General features: G+C 46.3%; 1 protein-coding gene across 1 annotated transcript in view; it reads left to right on the top strand.

Moving 5' to 3' along the window:
- The window catches only part of LTN1 (listerin E3 ubiquitin protein ligase 1), a 197,260-nt gene that overhangs the window by 81,705 nt on the left and 94,314 nt on the right, over positions 1–21,241 (top strand). Inside the window, exons 15-19 of the mRNA XM_082246619.1 lie at positions 7,927–8,077; positions 8,230–8,428; positions 14,576–14,738; positions 17,220–17,324; positions 20,437–20,579. Coding sequence (XP_082102745.1) covers positions 7,927–8,077; positions 8,230–8,428; positions 14,576–14,738; positions 17,220–17,324; positions 20,437–20,579 — 761 coding nt within the window. The remainder of the gene's footprint in view (positions 1–7,926; positions 8,078–8,229; positions 8,429–14,575; positions 14,739–17,219; positions 17,325–20,436; positions 20,580–21,241) is intronic.

Raw genomic sequence — 21,241 nt, 5'->3', positions numbered from 1 at the left:
AAAAGCAACGGCGAGAGGGGGCAGCCCTGGCACGTACCGGATTGGGAAGGGCAGGGAAAGGTATCCCCCTGCCTTCACCCTGGCTTCGGGCGAGGCATAAAGCGCCGCCACCCATCCAGTCATGCGAGGATCCAGACCTAGATGTTCCAGGACCAGGCGCATGTAGAGCCAATCCACCCTGTCAAACACTTTTTCAGCGTCCGTGGACAGCAGGAGACAGGGTGGATGGTGAGGGTGGGACCCGACCCAATGGATTATTTGGAGCGCTCTGTTGGCATTGTCGCGCGCTTCCCGTCCCACAATAAAACCAGTCTGGTCGGGGGGGATAACCGAGAGCAGCAGAGGCTTTAGACGGTCCGCCAAGATCCTGGCCAGGATCTTGACGTCCGTATTGAGTAACGATATCGGTCGGTAGCTACTGGGTAATGTGGGGTCCCTGCCGTCTTTAGGGAGAACAGTGATATGAGCGAGAAGGGCATCTCTGGTGGTCAGGGAACCCAGCGCCAGTGAGTTAAAGTACTTACACATCGGGGATTGCAGAGAGGAGCGGAATTTAAGATAGAACGCGTTGGTGTAACCATCGGGACCCCGGCTCTTGCCCTTTGGCAGAGCCTTGAGGGCTAGTTCTAGCTCCTGTTCCGAAATGGGTCGCTCGAGGGCCGTCACCGAGCGGGTGGTCAAATGGGGGACATCAGCCTCCTCCAGGTATTGCTTAATGTGGTCGCTTTTGGCTGCCGCCGCGGTGTCCGAAAGGGAGGGCGAGAGGTTATAGAGCCGAGAGTAATACTCCCTGAAAGCGTCCGCGATCTGGGAGGGAATCTGGGTCGCCGGGCCCTGGGGGGTCTGTAGCTTGAGGATGTGAGTCGAGGCTCGCTGCTTACGTAGGGCTCTGGCCAGCAAGCGCCCGCATTTGTTACCGCACTCGTAGAATTTGTGGGAGATATACCGAAGCCGGCTATGTATCTGAGTCTCCAGGAGAGCAGACAGCTCCTCCCGTAGGCCCTGTAGCTTTTGGAGGTCCCCCGACGCCCGTGAACGCTTATGTGATAGTTCAGTCTCACAAATCTGCATAAGAAGCTGATTAAGGTCCGCCAAGCGGTCCTTCCTCGAGCGTGGCCCCTGCGAAATCAGTTCGACACGTTCCACTGCCTTGTGCCCCTCCCAGATCGCCGACGGGGTAACCTCCTCGCTATTGTTTTCGCTGAAATAGTTAGAAATTGAGTCACTCACAGTTGTAGTTACCACTGCGTCATCAAAAAGGTTCTCGTTCAGTCGCCATGTCCATTCCCTATCCCCACGGTGGAGGAAGTCCATCTGCACCGTCACCGGGGCATGGTCGGAGAGAGTGCAGACTGAGATGTCCGCACCCACCAGGGAATCTAGTCGGGACTGGTCAATTAGGAGCATGTCAATGTGCAAATATGAGTCATGAGTCGCCGAGTAATAGCTGTAGTCTCGCAGTGAGGGGTGGAGGAGTCGCCAGCAGTCCACCAGGCCGTGCGTCTGCAACAGCCGGAGGAGTCGGCGGTGTGCCGCGAACGAGTGTGCCGAGCGCCCCGAGGACGTGTCAGTACGAGAGTCTAGACAGAAATTAAAATCCCCTCCAAGGATCAACTGGCCTTCACGAAACGTGGCCAGAGAATCCAAGGTCGACTCAAGGAAGGTCAGCTGGCCCCAATTCGGGGCATAAAGGGAAGCCAAGGTCAATGGGCGGCCATACAGAGTCCCCCTCAGGAAAAAGCATCTGCCCTGTGCGTCAGAGAGGGTGTCGGTCAGGACAAAAGGGAAGTCCCTGTGAAGTGCAATAGCGACTCCCCCAGACTTCGGTCGTGCTGAGTGGTTGTGAAACCACTGACTGTATAAGTGAGTGGGCACCCTGGGTATGGATTGGGGGGCAAAATGCGTCTCCTGCAAGAAAACCACCTGTGCGCCCAGTCCACGCAACTCAAGCCACAACTTACCTCTTTGAAATTGGGACCTCAGGCCCCGAACCCTTATACGTCAGGATCTTCAGAGGAGCCATTCATAAGCTGTCAGAACCAAGGACCTGTGCACCCAGGACAGGAGTGAGAGAGAGACCCAGCAGCACCGCTGACCGCCCGACTGCAGACCCTGTAAAGCAGAAATCAACAACACGTGACCCATAGACTCAAAAAGTAAAGTGGAGGAGGGGGGAAGAGGGAACAGGAACAAGACAACAAAACGAACAAAGTGCTGGAGAAGGGGGGCCGGGGGGGCCACCCACCCCTCCAGATAAGTACCGGGGCGAGCCCCAACCACCCCACCCGAAAGGGGTGCGGAGGGAGGGGCCCGCCCCCGACCGCCAACGGCTGAGGCCCCGAAAAAATGGGGCCAAACGCTCACCTTGAGTGCCAAAACACAATAGAAACATGTGCATAAAAAGGGGGGAAAATGGTAGGGCAGGAGGAGCGAAGGCACTCCGCCAAGTTCTTGCAAATAGAACGGATCCCAATCCACTTGTCCCAACAGGAGCCAAGCAACAAAAGAAAAACAAAAAAAAAAAAAAAGGCCAGAGAAGGGATGAAAAAATCCGGCAGCAAACAGTCCGCAGGTGGTGAGGGGTATCCCCACCGTCTCAGTCCCGAGGGGCCCAGCGACATGATCCCCAGGCCGCAGCCCCACAGGCAACGCTACTCCAACAGGGTCAGGATCAATGTGGGGGCCCCGTTGTCGGGGCAACTTGCAAAGTTCCAGGAAAGGCCAGATGAACACAGGACCTCCAGGTCGCCAAGCCCTCAGGGGTCCGAGCGTGCGGGCCGGTTGCGAGAGCGGTTGCGGTTCCGACCAAGACGGCGCGCCGAGCGCCATGGTGGCGTGCAGGCCGGTAAGGGCAGGTCAGGAGTGGTGCGCCAGTCCGGAATGTCCACAGGCGGAAGATCCAGTTGGGTTAAAAAGTGCGGCAGGTCGTCCCGGTTCCTCAGGACATGTTGTTTACCATGCTTGGTGACTGAGAGGCTGAAGGGAAAACCCCAGCGATAAGTCAGGTCGGCTTCTCTAATAGTTTCCAACAGGGTTTCAGGGCCCTGCGTTGCATCAGAGTTCGGCGGGAAATATCCGGGTACAAGGACAGCTGCGCCCCGTCAAAGTCAATGGCAGAGACCCCACGCATGTGGTACATTATGCGGTCCTTCACTGTATACTTGTGGAGCTTGCAGATAATGTCCCGAGGTTTATCAGGGTCATCAAAAGGGGGGCGCAGCGCCCTGTGAGCTCTGTCGACTTCAATGTGATCCGGGGCGTCCCTCCCCAGGACCTGCTTGAAAACTCCCTGAAGAGTGGGGACAATGTCTCTTGCCGCAGTGGCTTCAGGCAGGCCCCTGATACGAATGTTCCCCCTGCGGCTCCGGTTCTCGATGTCATCCAGCTGATCCAATAAAGTGTCATTGCGCCTGTCCTGCAGCTTGCAGCGATCAGAGAGAGCCTTAACCACAGGAAGGATGTCCTCCACCTTGGTCTCCACTGATTCCACCCTGTGGCCCAGGTGAACGGTGTCGGCTTTTACTGCCTCTATCTCCTGGCGGAGGGCCCTCTCAACCCTGTCAGCCAGTCTATCCAAGTCGGCGGCCATGGGGAGAGACAATATGTGGGCCCTTAAGTCCGTAGCATCCGCCAGGGCAGCCGCAGCAGCGGGGTCCACCCAGCCCGAGGAAGAGCTTGTGGATGCCGGTGACGGCGGAGCCGTGGAGTCCAGGCGCGGGGAGGGAATAGGGGAGAGCGCACTCACCGCGGGTACCTGGAGGGCAGTCGCCATCTTGGGAGTAGTAGGAGTAGTAGGCCCGGACCGGCGGCTGCCGGAGAAGAAGTCTCCGATGGAGTGGGAGCGTGCTCGGAGTGTCCGCTGTGGCTGCTGGGACTGTCGCCGCTTCGGGGGCATCCCGTTAGGAGCAAAATGGGGTCTCCGGAGTCAGTAAGAAGGCTTGTTGCGGGCGAAGTGGCGGGAGCTCTCCTTCAGAGTGTCCTCACGCCGCCATGCCGAGACCACGCCCCCCACCAAGTCCTCTTCCAATCCAGCCGTGTCCTTGTCTGCAATGCCACTCTCCTCTTATCCTGGTCTCACAGGAGACTGAGAGCAACAGGAGCCATTGGCTTCTGCTACTGTCAGTCAGAAGTTGGCCTTGAGTACCATCAAGGGCCAGGTGTCTGCCCTGGCAATCTTCTTTCAGCGACCCCCTAGCCACGCACTCATTAGTTTGTACCTTCATTCAGGGGGTTCGACATGTGGCTCCACTTGTACGATCCTTTTGCCGCCATGGGATTTAATTTAGTACTTTCGGTTCTTCAGAAACCTCCATTTGAGAATATTCAGAAGATTCCCTTGCCTATGTTATACCAGAAGGCGTCATTCTTGGTGGCTATTACCTTGGCCCGCAGGGTATCGGGATTGGCGGCATTATCCTGTCACAGTCCCTATTTAGTGGTCCATAGGGATAAAGTGGTTCTTCGTCCCAGTCCATCATTCCTGCCCAAAGTTGCCTGACTTGCATTTGAATGGGGACATTGTGTTACCTTCCTTGTGATCCAAGCCGGCTCATCCCATGGAATTTGCTTTGCATAGCATGGATGTGGTTCATGAGATTCGGGTGTATCTGGCAGCTACTAAGTCTTTTCGGAGGTCAGACTCTCTTTTTACAGTTACGGGATGGACCAAGAAAAGGGCTGGCTGCTTCTTCGGCTACCATCTCTAGATGAATCGGACAGATGATGACTCAGGCCTATTCCATTAAAGGTCAGGTTACACATTTCCCTGTCACGGCGCAATCTACTCGAGCGCTGAGTGCTTCTTGGGCTCTCCGTCATCGGGCATCATTATCGCAAAGTTGCAAGGCGGCTACTTGGTCGCCGGTGCATAGCTTCACAAAATTTTATAAGGTAGATACTTTGCCATCTGCGGATGCTTCTTTTGGCCGCAAAGTTTTACAGGCTGCTGTTTAAGAGGGGCTGTTCCCTCTTGAGGGGTGTTTTTCTTTAAACTTTTATTTTTCAGACAGGGCTCCTTTGTCCTGGTTAAGGGCTCTTATGTTTAGCCTTGGGTTATTTTCCCCACCCCTCATTTTCCTTTTGGCACTGCTTTTGGACGTCCCAGTAGTTATGATTTATGGAGCGCTGTGTCAGTCGATGAATGAAAGAGAAATGGATTTTACGGTAAGTACAAAAATCCCTTTTTTTTTTAACTAGTGATGGCAGCGATCAATGACTTATAGCGGGACAGTGATATTGCGGTGGACAGTCGGGACACTAACTGAGACTTTTGACACATTTTGGGAACCAGTGACACCAATGCAGTGATCAGTGCTAAAAATACTGTACTAATGACACTGGCTGGGAAGGGGTTGAACATCAAAGGTTATCCGGAAGTACAGGATCACGTGTATATATACGTGCTCCTGTGAAGCGTGACCACCCTGTAGCTGTAAAACTGCTATAGGGCGGCGGTATGCAAGTAGTTCAATTGCATATCTCTTTGGATAACTGCCTCTATATCCAGCACACCAAGGCCTTGTCCCACCATATTTTTTAATAATGGAGCTTGCTGGGCGGGAGGAGAGCGGAGAAGAAAAGTTTTATGTGCAAAAATACATGCAAATCCTTGACAGACTAGGCTTCATGGGTCACTCTTGGAGGTGTGGGTGAAGGCACAGACATTGGTCATTTAGTGACTTCCTTTTGGCTTACAGCAATGTTGGAACAATCTGCAAACTATTCTGGGTGTAAGATTTAGGAGATCAGCACATATCTATATATGAATGATAACTTCCAGCTTCAGAAAGTGAGGCAACATTTCTAATGGTTTATATTTGAAGTGTACGTAAACATTGAGTTTCTCTTATTTGGTCCCTTTTTGGCTTGTTAGATATACAATTCAATGTATAAATAGAAAGAGCTAGCCCAGCTGCTGAACACCTAACCCGAGCCGAGTGGTTAGCAGGTAAAAGTAGTCTCCGCTTGATTCATCCAGGCCACGTCTTCAATATGTTTGGCCCCACCCCTAAGTTTAAAGTGATTTTTGTTTTTTGTTTTTTTAATTTAAATAACAAACATGTCTATACTCACCTGCTCTGTGCAATATACTCAAGGCTCCTCCTCTTTGGTGGATGCACCATTCCATGGGGGTGCCTGTCCGTGCTCGCTCCCGAGCCCCACTGCTGCGTCCATTGACACAGACAGCGGGACTTGGCCCTGCCCCCCCGCGCCATAGCATTTGATTATAAGCAGTGGGATCCATTCAATCTGCCCAATGAGGAGGGAGACCACGGCAGGACCCGCTACTTTTGTGCACATCGCTGGATCAGATCAGGCTTTAGTAAGAAAGGGGGAGCTGGGGGGTAGCTACAGCACAGAGTTTTTTTGCCTTAAAGCAAAGAATGCATTAAGGTGAAAAATCCTAAAGCTTTAGAACCACTTTAATCATGGAAGCAAAAAAATATAGGCTAGCTAAACCACTTATGTCTATAGTAAAGATGCTGAAGACTGGTGCACAGGCTGGTGCCTCCGTGACCCCATGCAATAAATTCCACTGTAAAAAAAAAACCCCCACAACTCAGAGCTCCTTAGCTATATAGCATGGATACAGTTCAGAAAATACTAACCCATTTCGGCTCTGCAGGAAGGCTGCAATGGCCGAAACGCGTTAGACTTTTTGTACTGTATTCATGCTATATAGCTATTAAATCGGAGTTCCACCCTGGGAATACTTTTTTTTTATAAAAATACCCCCGGGACAGTCAGGGCTAGTACATTCCACAATGGATAGCCTCTGATCTGTCCTGGGTTGCACTTACCTTTTTAGAAGAAATACTTACCTTGAAAATGTATTCTCCAGCGCTGCCATCTCAGGTGTGGGCAGCTTGAAGCCAGTGCGATCCTCTTCTGCGTCCTCTTCCGTCTTCTTCGGTCCCACGATACACTGCACCGGCCCCACCGTCACTTCCGGTGCCGCAGCGTCATCCCTGCACAGCTTCTGGGCATGCCCAGAAGCTGTTTAGCAAGGTATGACGGCACCTGCACCGGAACTGACGTCGGGGCCGGTGCAGGCGCATTGATTCCTGGGAGCGATGACGTTCAGCTCCCAGGAATCATTGCAAGCCAGAAAGTGACGAATCGCCGTGGCCGCGGAGGGGAGGAAGAGGAAGTAAGGTAAGTATATTTTCTTCTAAAGAAGGTAAGTAAAAAAAATGCGATTATCCATTTGTTTTTCAGGTGACCCCGGGCATGAAGATGGAGGCAAGTTTAATTTTAGGGTGGAACTCCGCTTTAAGGACTAATAAGCGGAGCTCTGAGTTGTTGGGTTTTTGCTTGTTTGCTGGTGGCAGAGGAATAAATACAGTCATCAGCCACCTCCATATTGGTGCAAGCAATCCCACTCCAATTTTTTTTTTTTTAAAGGGACAGGTGAATGAAAAAATCACCATGTAGCATATCCAGCCCCTGAAAAGCAATCACAATTGGGAACTTCACATAGAATAATAAGTGCAAGAAAAAAAGAATACCTGTTAATCCTGTAAAATCCTCTCAGCTGATAATATTCTGTACACTCTGCCTCCTGCAGTCTTATCAGTTACGTAAGTTTCCATTTATCCTAAAGACTACAGAACCCTTCTATGTTCTAAAGAAGAGGAGAGGGGAAGATTGCTTTAGTTCCTTGCTAGGGTCACAAAGCTGCACCTTCTTAGATATTGTATGGTGAATAAGCATGGTCACCCCAGAACTGGATCGCCAGGTGACAAGAAGGGGAGAATAAAGCCTGAAAAATCAAAACAAAAAACTTTTTGTTCTTGGGTTAGATTTAAATATCAAAACAGCTCTGCCATAAACTGTGGAAAGCTAATTAGATTCCAGTTCTTTGAATAGTTTGCTGACTGCGTTACTAAATATATTCTTTTTTTTTTTTTTTTTGGTCTGATTTAGCCTCCAAACACTGATAAGTGCTGTTGATAACTTATACGGCAAGCTCTTAGATTCTGGTCCATCCTCATCTCACTTCCTGGCTGAGCACTTGTCTCTGATTATACCAAAGGCTGAGAAATGGCAGAAGATGCGGCAGGCTCTCCCCGGACAGGTACTGGAAGTGCTGCGATTTCTAACTCCTTGCTCTGTCCATGTAATCTTTGTGTGAACTCAGAGATTAGATGGATAGTGATATTTCATTAAAATGAATAAGGTGCTGAAATGACCCCGTGATTGTGTTTTGACAGTTCTGTTCTTTTACAGTGGTCAAGCAAGCCGCTTTTGGAAGGGCGGTTGAGTATGAATACGGAAACATCTGGGATAGATCCTAAATCATTTCCAAAGACTTGGCTGCCCCAGCACTTGTGTACAGGCGCAATAATGAGCAAAATGGCTTTTCGCATCTTGGAGAACAACGCACTGAGGAAAGATGGGGAGATTGAAGTGAGGATCACCATAACCGGTAATAGAGAATAACCTTGTGTATGCCCATGAAATACACAAAATATAACTCTTCTATATAAGAATCTTGCCATTCTATAAAGTGGGGGTGCAGTACAGAGGAAGGGAATGTGTAGTGGTTTTCTACAACTTTTTTATTTTACCCAGGAGAACATGGACAGCAGTTAACATCTATCCAAATTAAAAAAAAAAAAAAAAAAAAAAAAAAAAAATAATAATTCTGGCTGTAGAAACACTTTAACCACTTGACCTCCGGAAGATTTACCCCCCCCCCTCTTTTTATGACCAGGTCATTTTTTGTGACAGGGCATTGCGTTACTTTAACTGACAATTGCGCGGTCATGCAACTCTGTACACAAAATGTATGTCGTTATCCCCCAAATAGATCTTTCTTTAGGTGGTATTCAATCACCACTGCATTTTTTTTATATTTCGCACTATATACTAAAAAAGACTGACCATTTATGAAAAAAAAAAAGAAAATAGGGTATATATATATAATGTGTGTGTTTCCCCAAAAGTAAGAAATCCCCCGAAAATAAGACCTACTTACAGTTTTGCCTCTAGCTGAAATATAAGGCATCCCCCCTAAAATAAGACCTCCCCGATAATAAGGCCTCCCCCGAACATAAGGTCATCCTGATAATAAGGGCCCCCAAAGCTACCGTAACTCTGGACTTTGGAGCGGGCGCTGCCACGCAGCTCACTGTTGGCCGCAGCACAGCCGGAGCAGTCAGGAAGTGCGAGGTCTCTTTTAATCAGAGAGCCCGCGCCGCCGCTAGGACAAGCTGCCGCCTGCTGCTCGCTCTGCCCTGGCGGAGTCTGGCTGACTTACAATTAGACAGTGAGTCACGCAGGGCAGGAGTTGTGCACATTGTGTGGACACACAAGGGTGACTGAGGTAGGGGGGAAATGTCTGATAAAGGGGTGGGGTGGATGTCTCGTGAAGGTGTCCACTGGCACAGGGGTGGGGGGGAGTGGGATCACTTAAAATGACACAGGAGGATCAGAGGGGGCAATCAAAATGACACAGGAGGATCAGAAGGGGGGGGGGGAATCAAAATGGTAATAAATTTCCTTTTTTTTTTGTTCAACAATAAAATTCGTACCGTATTCTTCTTCATGGAAAATAAGACATCCCCTGAAAATAAGACCTAGCGCATTTTTGGGAGCAAAAATTATTTTTAAGACATTGTCTTATTTTCGGGGAAACAGGGTATATATATATTTACTTTATGCTATAAAACCCATCCAATAAAACTATTTAAAAAATCTAATTTCTCCAGATTTAAAAAACCATGCCAATAAGCGTATATTGCTTTACATGAACGTTCTAGTGTCCACAAACGATGGGATGTATTTTTTTTTTATACTAGTACTAGTTTTTTATACGGCAATCAGCATCTTATAATGGGACTGTGATATTGCGGCAGACAGTCGGACTAATACAGTGATCAGTGCTTAAAATATGCAAGATCACTGTACTAATGACCCTGGCTGGGAAAGGGTTTAAACATCTGGGGAGATCAAAGGGCTAAATGTGTTTTTAGCCATTGTTTGTGTACTATATATGCTGCTTTTACTAGGGAAAGAGATGGATTCCAGTCTCTGCTTTGCAGAAACACGTGATTCATGCCTTCTCCCCTGTCAGAACTGGGATCTGCCTTGTAGGCAGATCCCTGTTCTGTGTTTACACATGATAGGACGGGTGTCGCAGAACATAGAGTCCCCAGGACCCTCAGATCTGCTTTAGCTGTGAATTTTCATAGCAGAAGCTGCCCGGTGGAGGTGAACACCCCCTGTGTGCGGAAGTCTGGAATCCCGTATCACGGCGCGTTCTCATATGCAGCCAGCAAGCAAACCACTTATCACTTTTAGCATGTTGAATGAATTGGAATAGTGGCTGCTCCCCCTTCACTTCAGATGGCTCCATACAATGTTTCAGGGAGAACCTGGAGGCAAGCAACTTCTGATGTTAATAATTTCAGACTCCTCTGAGTGCAGCCCTGTAATAAATACTTATTTGTAATAAAAAGATTTTATATAAAGCAAAACCGATATTAAACATAAGTTTACAGCTTTAAAACTAAAAAATATACATGAATGTCGACCCAATATAACTATAGAGGATTTCCAATTGCATTAAAAAGCAGGCCATTCTCTTAGGAGTACTAATATCTACAACCAATAATCGTTACACACGTCTCTTGTTTCTGCAGAGCAGCTGACCCAGTGCCTGACACCCTGACAGACTGTGTGTTTATACCCATCCTTCCATCTTGCCAATGATTGTGATACTATATTCCATATCATTTTCAGGGTCGCAGGCTGTCTGAAGTTGCATTGGTTCTTTTTCGATGCATACGCTGCCTAGTTGAGGGTCTTGTTTACTGGTCTTTACTGGTCTTCCTTTTTTAATATAATCAATTTAGTTTTTCATGCTTTCCTTTCAGTCTTGGAGTTCTTTTTTTTTTTTTCTTTCTCTTAAGTCGCAGCTGCCAAAACTTTCCCTAGATTTTGAGATGGAATGGCTTATGTTTAGAATAAAGCCAATTAGTGTCTATTAATTGGCCAGCTGGAACGTGCTGGGAACATTGTGGATTGTTCCACCCACTCAGCAGCTAGACAGCATTTCCAATCGGCCCTCACTCCTTCCATCAGTCTGTCTAATGTATCTGCAAGCTTCTGGCCCACGTGGCTCTGTTTGTGTCAACAGGTCAAAGCTAAACCAGGAAAAAAATTTATATCTTTCATTCTACACGTTGCCATCCACACCCTTTCAGTTATCCCTTTCATCAGCATTTATCTTGCCTGCCTAGGTCATAGCATTAACACATCTTTTATAAATGTAGCTTGATGAGCAAACTATTTATCACTTTAGGGTGGAGTGTTACACTGTTTTTTGATTTCTGTCTTTGCTGTCAAAAACCTCAACAGAGAGATACCCCCCCCCCCCCCCCCAACCCTTAAAGAGCTAAACTGAAAGCTGAGCTATAGTATTTGAATAGCTCATGAGTTCTTCATACAGTGCCTTGAAAAAGTATTCATGCCCTCTGAAATTTTCCACATTTTGTCATGTTACACCCAAAAACGTAAATGTATTTTATTGGGATTTTATGTGATGGACCAACACAAAGTGGCACATAATTGTGAAGTGGAAGGATTAATGGTTTTCAAAAGTTTTTACAAGTAAATATCTGAAAAGTGTGGCGTGCATTTGTATTCAGCCCCTTTTACTTTGATACCCCTAACTAAAATCTAGTGGAACTAGTTGCCTTCAGAAGTCACCTAATTAGTAATAGAGTCCACCTGTGTGTGATTTAATCTCAGTATAAATACAGCTGTTCTATGAAGCCCACAGGAGGTTTTTTAGAGAACCTTAGTGAACAAACCGCACCATGAAGGCCAAGAAACACACCAGACAGGTCAGGAATAAACTTGTGGAGATGTATAAAGCAGCGTTGGGTTATAAAAAAAAAAAAAATGTCCCAAACATTGAAAATCCCACAGAGCACTGTTCAATCCATCGTCCAAAAATGGAAAGAGTATGGCACAACTGCAAACCCACCAAGACATGGCCGTCCACCTAAACTGACAGGCCAGGCAACGAGAGTATTAATCAGTGAAGCAGCCAAGCGGCCCATGGTAACTCTAGAAGAGCTGCAGAGATCCACAGCTCAGGTGGGAGAATCTGTCTACAGTACAACTATTAGTCGTGCTCTCCACAAATCTGGCCTTTATGGAAGAGTGGCAAGAAGAAAGCCATTGTTGAAAGAAAGCCATAAGAAGTCCTGTTTGCAGTTTTCGAGAAGCCATGTGGGGGACACAGCAAACATGTTGAAGAAGGTGCTCTGGTCAGATGAGACCAAAATTGAACTTTTTGGCCTAAAAGCAAAATGCTAGTTGTGGTGGAAAGCTGACACTACACGTCACCCTGAACACACCGTGAAACGTGGCGGCATCATCCTGTTGTGGGGATGCTTTTCTTCAGCTGGGACAGGGAAGCTGGTCAGAGTTGATGGGAAGTTTGATGAAGCCAAATACAGGGCAATCTTAGCAGAAAACCTGTTAGTCTGCAAAAGACTTGGGACTGGGGACAGGGCCGGTGCTAGACTATTTTACTCCCTAGGCAAGACCAGCTACTTGCGCCCCCCCCCCCCAAAAAAAGGGAAGGGGTTAAAAACTCCTCTATCTCATACCCAGTGACCCTGATCCGATGGTTCCTCCATGTTATGCTTTCATACCCAGTGACCCCCCCCCCCCCCCCATATTCCTCCATGTCACACTCGGGGACCCTAATGTCCATCCGTGTCACACCCAGGGACTTTGATGTTTTTCCATGTCACACCCTTGGACCCCAATATTCCTCCATGTCATGCTGTCATACCCACTGACCCTGTTGTTCCTCCATGTCACACCCAGGGACCCCCATGTTCCTCCATGTCATGCTGTCATAATCAGTGACCCCGATGTTCCTCTATGTCAGACCCTGATGTTTTCCCATGTCACAGTTGGGGACCCTGATGTTCCTCCATGTCACACCTGGGGACCCTGATGTTCCTCCGTGTCACACTTGGGGACCCCAATTCCCCATGGCACACCCAGGGACCCCAATTCCTCATGGCACACCTGGTGACCCCGAACTCCTGTTACACCCGGTGACCCCTATCCTCCATGTCACACCTGGTGACTCTGATTCCCCATGGCACACCTGGTGACCCCGATTCCCTTTCATACCAGGGATGCCCATGTAACACCCAGGGACCCCGATCCCCTGTTCTGGGGACACTAACTGGGCGGTATGAAGAGAGTGGCCCCCACTCTGCCCTCCTTCACAGTGATCCTGCTGATTCCTTCTCTCAGGACGCTCCTCTCCTGGACCGCAGTTCTCACCACAGCTCCAACTGGCTCCTGGTGGAGGGAAAAGCAGCAGTCAGAGAGCTCCGCATGTCCTTCATCACCAACCTCCTCAGACCATTCCGGTGCCTCGTCGCTTCTGCCCCAGTAAAGGTTCCACCCTCCAGTGCCGAGCTCCAGCTCAGGTTCAGCTCTCCTCCCCTCCCTGCTTAATACCAACCCAGGGAAATGAACGGCTGCCTACCAGCTCAGTGCAGAGAGTCACTTCCTGCATGGGGTTAAGGCCGTTCAGCTCCAGCTGAGGAGGATCATCATGCAGGCAGCACTCTGGTGGGCTCCATTCCTGCCTCTTGGGGCCCCTCCAACAGTGGTGGAAAGCCAGGGCCTGATAGTTCTGCCACTGCCCAAGACACCTGGCATCTTTCTCTGTCCCTTCTTCCTCCCCTACCGCCACCTCTCCCCTCAGCTCACAATAATCATTCATGATGGAGAGAGAGTGCCGACTCCTGGCTGCGCCCCTAGGTGGCAATGCGCCCTAAGCGGCTGCCTAGTTTGCCTAGTGGAAGCACCGGCCCTGACTGGGGAGGATTTTCACCTTCCAGCAGAACAACGACCCTAAACATACAGCCAGAGCTACAATGGAATGGTTTTAGATCAAAGCATATTCATGTGTTAGAATGGCCCAGTCAAAGTCCAGGCCTAAATCTAATTGAGAATCTGTGGCAAGACTTGGAAATTGCTGACACTCTCCATCCAAACTGACAGAGCTTGAGTTATTTTGCAAAGAAGAATAGGCAAAATTTTCACTCCCTAGATGTGCAGAGCTGATAGAGACATATCCAAAAAGACTTGCAGCTGTAATTTGAGTATAAATGCACACAACACTTTTCAGATATTTATTTGTAAAACATTTTGAAAACCATTTATCATTTTCCTTCCACTTCACAATTATGTGCCACTTTTGTGTTGATCTATCACATAAAATAAGTTTACGTTTTTGGTTGTAACATGATATAATGTGGAAATTTTTAAGGAGTCTGAATACTTTTTCCAGGCACTGTATGTTCCTATGACAGCTGTAATAGGTATATAATGAGGGAATGCAGTGTGGGTACCATGTGCTTCATAAAGCCAGATTACAGCCTAAATTTCTTTTTACATGTGTGCGTGAGTGTGCTTAGAGACCCAGTCGTGAAAAGAACACATGCATACAAAGGTGTAAAGAATAATTTGATCAGTTACATGTTCACATAATTAATGCACACCCTTATTGTCTGTGATGTTTGCCTAGTTGCCGAAATGCTTTATAGCTTACAATGGTGTGATGAGCTTGAGGGACCTCCAGCTACCCTTACAGAATGCTGCAACATGCTCCGCGCTATGGACATAACACATGACAGAGTCGTAGAACTTGGTAACCATCTCCCTGGCCTCCTAGAACTCTTGTATACCAGGTAATTCTCTTTTATATATGATGGTTTACAGCTGGTAGAAGTCACATTCAACTGGACTTATTCTGTAATGCTGAAGAGACTTCAAAGTTTCTCCAATTCTGTTCTTCATTTCTGATGTGTGTCAGGAACATGCCCCAGCATTGATATCCACACAGGTAACCAACACCTTAATCCAGTCACAATGGGATGCTTTGATATTGATTGTCCAAGAACAGGATAGTAGATGTGAAAGTGGTGGAATCCCCTTAGAAGGTGTGGAGATTTAATTCCCTGAATTGACTATAAAAAATGTTGGCGCAGGAGCATTGTAGTGGTGGGGAATCCACTTATCAGGCCAGAGTTTCAGTCTTTTCCTCCGAATAGATTCCTGTAACCTTTTCAGAATTTCCAAGTAACAATATTGGTTGATCATTGTGCCATGTTCTATGAACTCCTCGTGAACTATCCCCTTGTGATAAAAAAAAAAAAACACATCCGGCATCTGGGAATTAAGTTGTCACACCTCGTATTCTAGTTAAATAATCCCATCCTTGATGTCAGGGAGGCTGCGTGTGTAGTAATTCCTCAATTTACTTTGTTAAAGATGTGAATTGTTTTCAATCATCAGGGTAGAGGTGTTAAAGCGGCATTTATATGTGAAAGGCAGAGGGTGTTGAAGGCCCCTACCCTTGTTCAGGGATGAATGTACCAGTTTGACATAGATGGCCTGTTTCATGCATTTTGCGAACAATGTCCAAAATGTTTACCTCGCTGTTCTTGAAAGAGTGTCCCTTTTTCTTAATGTTTTGGAACACTGCTTAGTCTTGGCCTGTAGAATGTGTCCTCCCTATGTATGACCGTGTATTGCTAAGCCTAAGACACCGTTCAGACAGGGGCGACGTGACTTGCTGGGGCGACCTGTGACCTCAGCGCGACATGCACGGACTTCATATCATTGAAGTCAATGCAAGTCGCCTCCAGGTCACCCCAAAGTTGTACAGGACCCTTTTTCTAAGTCGGAGCAACTTGTGTCGCTCCTATTAGAACGGGTCCTGTGCTAATCAATGGCAGGCGACCCACCGCGACTTGTCAGGCGACCAAGTCGCCTGATAAGTCGCGCTAGTGTGAATGGGGTCTAAAGGACACAGGAATGCAATGTTAAAGATACTGAGCATACATATGGGATGACTATTAAGCTGGCCATCCTACTAGCTGAAAAATCGTTCAAACTCATTTTCGACAAATGAAAAAATGTGAGAGCAGACGATCGTGCCATCATATAATGATCGAATTTCGAACGATAAATTGTTCAATGGACCTAAGTTAATCAGTTTTTCGTTCAGTTTGTCACATATACCTAGTGCAAACAGTTCAGGCAAGAAACACATTATTCTTTCAATTAATCGTTTGTTCGGCAGAATTTTTCAAACTGTTCCTTCGATTTTTCAGGTCTGAAAAGTTAAAACCGATTTTCTATTTGTGCCCATTAACTGGACCAAATCACAGATTTTTGAACGATTTTTTGGCTAGTGTATGGCCAGCATTACTCTGTGTGTTATACTTCTACTTGTAGTCTTATGTTTTTTACTTGACTTTATGTTTTACCGAAAGCATAGTCTGGATAGCCGCAAACTTTCAAAGAATTCCTGAGATGTCTTTTTTCCTTTGTCTGTAGACTCTGTTGGTAATATCTCAGCCCAAAAACCCCCAAAAGTGTTTAGTGGGCCGTGAAAGTTGAAAACCATATATTGGTCTGTGTGGGTAGTTTTTCTGTAGACTTCAATATCCAAGTCATCCTGTCCTTGACAGGTAACACACAGTCCAAAAAGGGGAATTTTTTTATTCTTTACCTCTTCCTGTGTAAACCTGATGTTTGTCCACTGATTTTTGGACCAAGATGACAAAAGGCGTAAAAGAGGCCATCTATGTCAAACTGGAACAACCATCCCTGAAGATGCACAGGGGCCTTCAACACCAAATGTTTTCCACATATAATGCCATTTAGCCATCTCTACCCTGGTGATTTGACAACTATTTAAACTATTACCCATATAAATTGAGAAATTAACACTTACACAGACTTCCGAACACCAAGGATGGGATTATATAACTAGAACAGGGAGATTCCACACTTCCCATCCTGTTCTAGGACAGTCAACATTTAAACATTCCAAGGTGATTGTATTAAGGCGTCGGTGCTACCTGTGTGGATATAAATGCTGGGGAATCTTTCTGACACTCATTGACACTGAAGAACAAGAAGAGAGATGCTATGAAACGTCTTTAACATTACAGAGCGAGTCAAGTTGAATGTGATGAACTGCAAGCTATATGATGACCTGGATAAATGGAAACCTTCACATACATGATATTTACCACTTTTGCTGTATAAAACAGGCAGTTTTATGCAGCAAAAGTGGCAGGCTGTTCTGATACACTCAGTGTATGATTAATATTTGTTATTTAATGTTTTCTTCATAACCTATTTCTTCTGTTTAACAGGTCATTAGAAAGTGGTACATTGTGGTCTCTGACCCTTCATAAACATATTCAGTTGAGTAATCCTGGACAAGAAGCTCTGAAGGTGCTGGCTACAAGCACACACAGGTCAGTTGGGTCCTCGTTCCCTGGGTGCTAATAAGGTTTAAAGCCTAAATACAGCCAAAAGAAAAAAAGGCAAAAATTAGAGACTTAGTTAGTCCGAAGTGTCCCTTGTGCTCATGCCCATTTTGTTTATGTGAATTTAACCTCCACCTTTGCCCCCGCTGTCATAATCTCCAGGTGCAGTGGGGGTTAAATAACTCTGGGAGCTGTCGCAGGCCTCAAGTGTTCCCGACTATGCCCCCCCCCCTTCTGCTCAGCTGTTTTGATTTGTAAATGAAACACAATCTATGAATGGAGGATAGGCAGATATATAAAAGGTCCTCTTTCTTCTTTGATAGATTCTGTTTCATTCATAGAAGCTGTGACCGGTGAAGATGGGCAGAAAGGGTGGGCATAGTTGGGCACTCTTGATGAGAGCTTGTGACAGCTGCACTGTTCTGTCAATCTCTGCTGCATCGGAAGATTACAGTGGTGGTGGTGGGGGGCATAGACAAAGTAAGGTTTTGCCTATTAAAAGAGGAGTCAGCACAAGGGACACAGCGTAGTGACTTTAAAGGGGAATTCTAGTCAAAATTGAAAATTTGCACATGATTAGTATGGTAAATATGTTTAACTTTGATATTATTCGTTTTTAGGTTTGCTGATTGTGTAGCTTAGAAAATCTAATCTGAGCCAGACAATCAGCCACTTCCTGTTCTTCACTGACAATGCTTTTCTTGCTGAACTGAAAAGGTTGTTGGTCTCTGTGTGAAATTCAACCTAGTTTTTAGGAAACCCGCCCCTGTTTCTCCCAGCACCGCCCCCATGCCTCCCAGCACCGCCTCCATCCCTCACAGCCTTCTGCAGACTGCAGCAGCTCCTCTCTTCCAAGCCTTGTTTTGGGGTAGATAGGGAGGGAGAAGTCATTGCAGAACACATGACACACACAGACTGCACTGTATACACCAGCACATGATACACAGACTGCACTGTATACACCAACACATGACACACACACACTGCACTGTATACACCAACACATGATACACACATTGCACTGTATACACCAACACGTGACACACACACTGCACTGTATACTAGGGATCGACTGATTATCGGCAAAGCCAATCACTTTCTCCGATATATCGGAATCGGCCTTTTGATTTACTGATATTTCGGGAAAGTGCATGTACCGGGGTGATGCCGCTCGGCTGTCATTCCAAGGAGTGGGAGGTCACGCCCACCCCCCCCCCCCCCTCTGCAGCCTTCCGCAGCTCGCCTGGCTCTCCTGTCCCACATTCACCGCCGCCATCTGACCGGGTCTCCATTTCTTTGAGTTCGGCACCACTGAGTACCTGGAAGTGATGTCGTGACATGACATCGCTTCCGGGTACTGGCGGCGCCAAATTTAAAAACGTACAGCATTCAAAACAGCCAATCTTGGCGTTTTGAATGCTTTTAAGTGCAGAGGAGGGGTTTGGGGTCTTTTAGACCCCCAGATCCCTCCACCATGTACCTGTAGACATTAAAAAATAAATATCTGCCGATACCGATATCCGATTACCAAAAAATCTGTATTGGCGGTAAAAAAACGACATTGGTCGATCACTACTATATACACCAACACATGACACACACTGCACTGTATACACCCTCCCCCCCCCCCCCCCCCCAAAAAAAAAAAAGAATTCAGTTTGTTTTTCAATTGAGCTGTACAGTTTTTAGGTCACATTAAAGGTTGAAAAAGTTCTGAAATGATTTATCTTCGTCTCGTTTTTTTTTTTTACATCACAGAAATCTGATATTTTAACAGGTGTGTAGACTTTTTATATCCACAGTATATGTAAATACTAAGCTGTTTTGGTTAGTTGGCAGAAAAGGGGAAATGCTACCTTTTTTACAGTTGTCACAACTGGAGTAGAAGAAATGGGGACATCTAGCTAATGTGGAATTCCTCTTACTTCCTGATCTGTCTCTAGTGAAGAGGCATCTCTCCAACTGGAGACTAAAAATAGAAAAAAACAAACCCTGACCTAAATTTCAGCACTTTTTAATAACTTGGTTATAAGTAGATACGTTTTTAGTTTTGTCTTTTCATAGGAACACCAAAAACTGTTATAGTACGTTTTGCAATTTTGGCATACAGTATTTTGTTTATCTGCTCTTGTACTCTTCTGATTGATTTGAATATGTGTCTATAGAGAGAGACACACTAAAGAGCCATATTTACCCTTCCAGTGTGCCAAAACCGCATATTTTTGCATGGCCAGAGGAGTTAAGCCTCATTCACACCATGAGATGCATCCATGTCCATGCCCGTGCACTTTTTTGCATGCTTCTATTGATTTCAGTGGGCTGCCCTATGCATGAGAAATGTGCAAAGAAAAGTACCAGCTCCGCTTTAAAATCGTGCCACACCATAACACATGGTACTTTACTTCCATGCATTTTGGCGTGCATTTGCTTAATAAGCGGGGTTGCCATTAAGAATTAATGTCATCCATGTGTGTCTACAGGGCAGTGCATTTTTATGTGGTACAGAAAAACACGCAATTTTGCACGCGTTCCTCCAGTGCACCTGGTGTGAACGAGCCCTTAGATTATTTAAAGAATATGTAAACCCAACATTTCATATTCCTGATATGTGACCGCTATACCGTATGAAAAAGTATCCTGTTCTCTTTGTATTGCTTCCTTTGTGTGAAATCCCTGGTGTTCCTGCCAGTCCCTCTGCTTTCCTATCAAAAACTGACCACACTGAGCAGGAGAGCACAGCTGGCCAGTTTTCTAGCTGCTCTCCTCCAGTTATCAGCAGACTTGTCCTGACATAAATCCCCCCCCCCCCACCACCTTTGGAGCCATTCACTGGGAAGGTCACTGTGCTGCTGTTTCTCCTTCCTCGCCTCTCTGAGCTCCTTATGCAGCTTAGGACAGAGGGTATATGATCACTTATAAAAAAGGGGGGAAAAAAGTCATTATAATGTTTTTTTTATACGTATACACAAATGTTTGGCCTTTCATTTCTATTTTAAACTGAACTGTTTGTTTTTCAAGATGAGGGTTTACATTCACTTTAATATATAGTTCTAATGCAGCATATATAGTTCTAATGCAGCATATATTTGTTTCCTATCAGTTACTTTCCTGTGACACAAGGCTCCTTGCACACCATCCAGTGTCTTTCTCCATTCTTAAGTAAAGAGGAAAAGGAGTTACTTTTATTCCAGTGCATCTCACACCTTATGTCCTGCATGCCCACTGCTGTGACCTGCATTGATGGTGAGTAGAACACACCACATGTAGTACTCTCATTATTACTGATTTATGATGCTGTAAAGAGGTAAAAAAAAAAACATTTGCCCCATGCCAAACAAGAAACCTGCAAAGAATGGAGTTTAAAGAGGAAAATGTGCATTCTTTTCTTACCCCCTAATGCCAAAGATAAAACAAAGCTTACTTGAAAAATCGCCTTTTATGTTCCAAGCTCTGCCTGTCTGTTGCTCATCTCTTTCTGCAACTAACTGGATTTCCTGCATGCTTCTCCTCTGCTCATTCCTTTGGGATGCTTTTAAATTCATTGGACTACATGTCCCATGGTACCTTTCTGCCTGCAAGCAGGGATTTCTGCGCAGACTCCAGCTCCTCTCAGCACCTCAGTAGTTCAGAAGGCAGGCTCTGTGACATGTGAGGGCCTACTCACAGGACATAGTGACTACATGTCACAGAATTAAGGGAAGTAAATGCGTGGAGAGCTTCTCTAAGTTAGTTAACAAACATGAGTGTTCTAATTAATAGAAGTAGGTTAGAAATAATTGAAATGCATTGTGGAAATAAAAATATAATTTTACATTTTGACCATAGATACGCTTCAAGTCAAATCCATGTATTTGGAAATGTTGTTAATCAAGTGAAAGAATTTATGGTGTAATGATTAACCCCAC

The sequence above is a fragment of the Pelophylax lessonae genome, assembly GCF_965119305.1.
Source record: "Pelophylax lessonae genome assembly, chromosome: 2".
In the NCBI taxonomy this organism is placed as follows: domain Eukaryota; kingdom Metazoa; phylum Chordata; class Amphibia; order Anura; family Ranidae; genus Pelophylax; species Pelophylax lessonae.
Note: the sequence above shows the minus strand (reverse complement) of the source record. Positions and strands in the feature narration are given on the sequence as shown.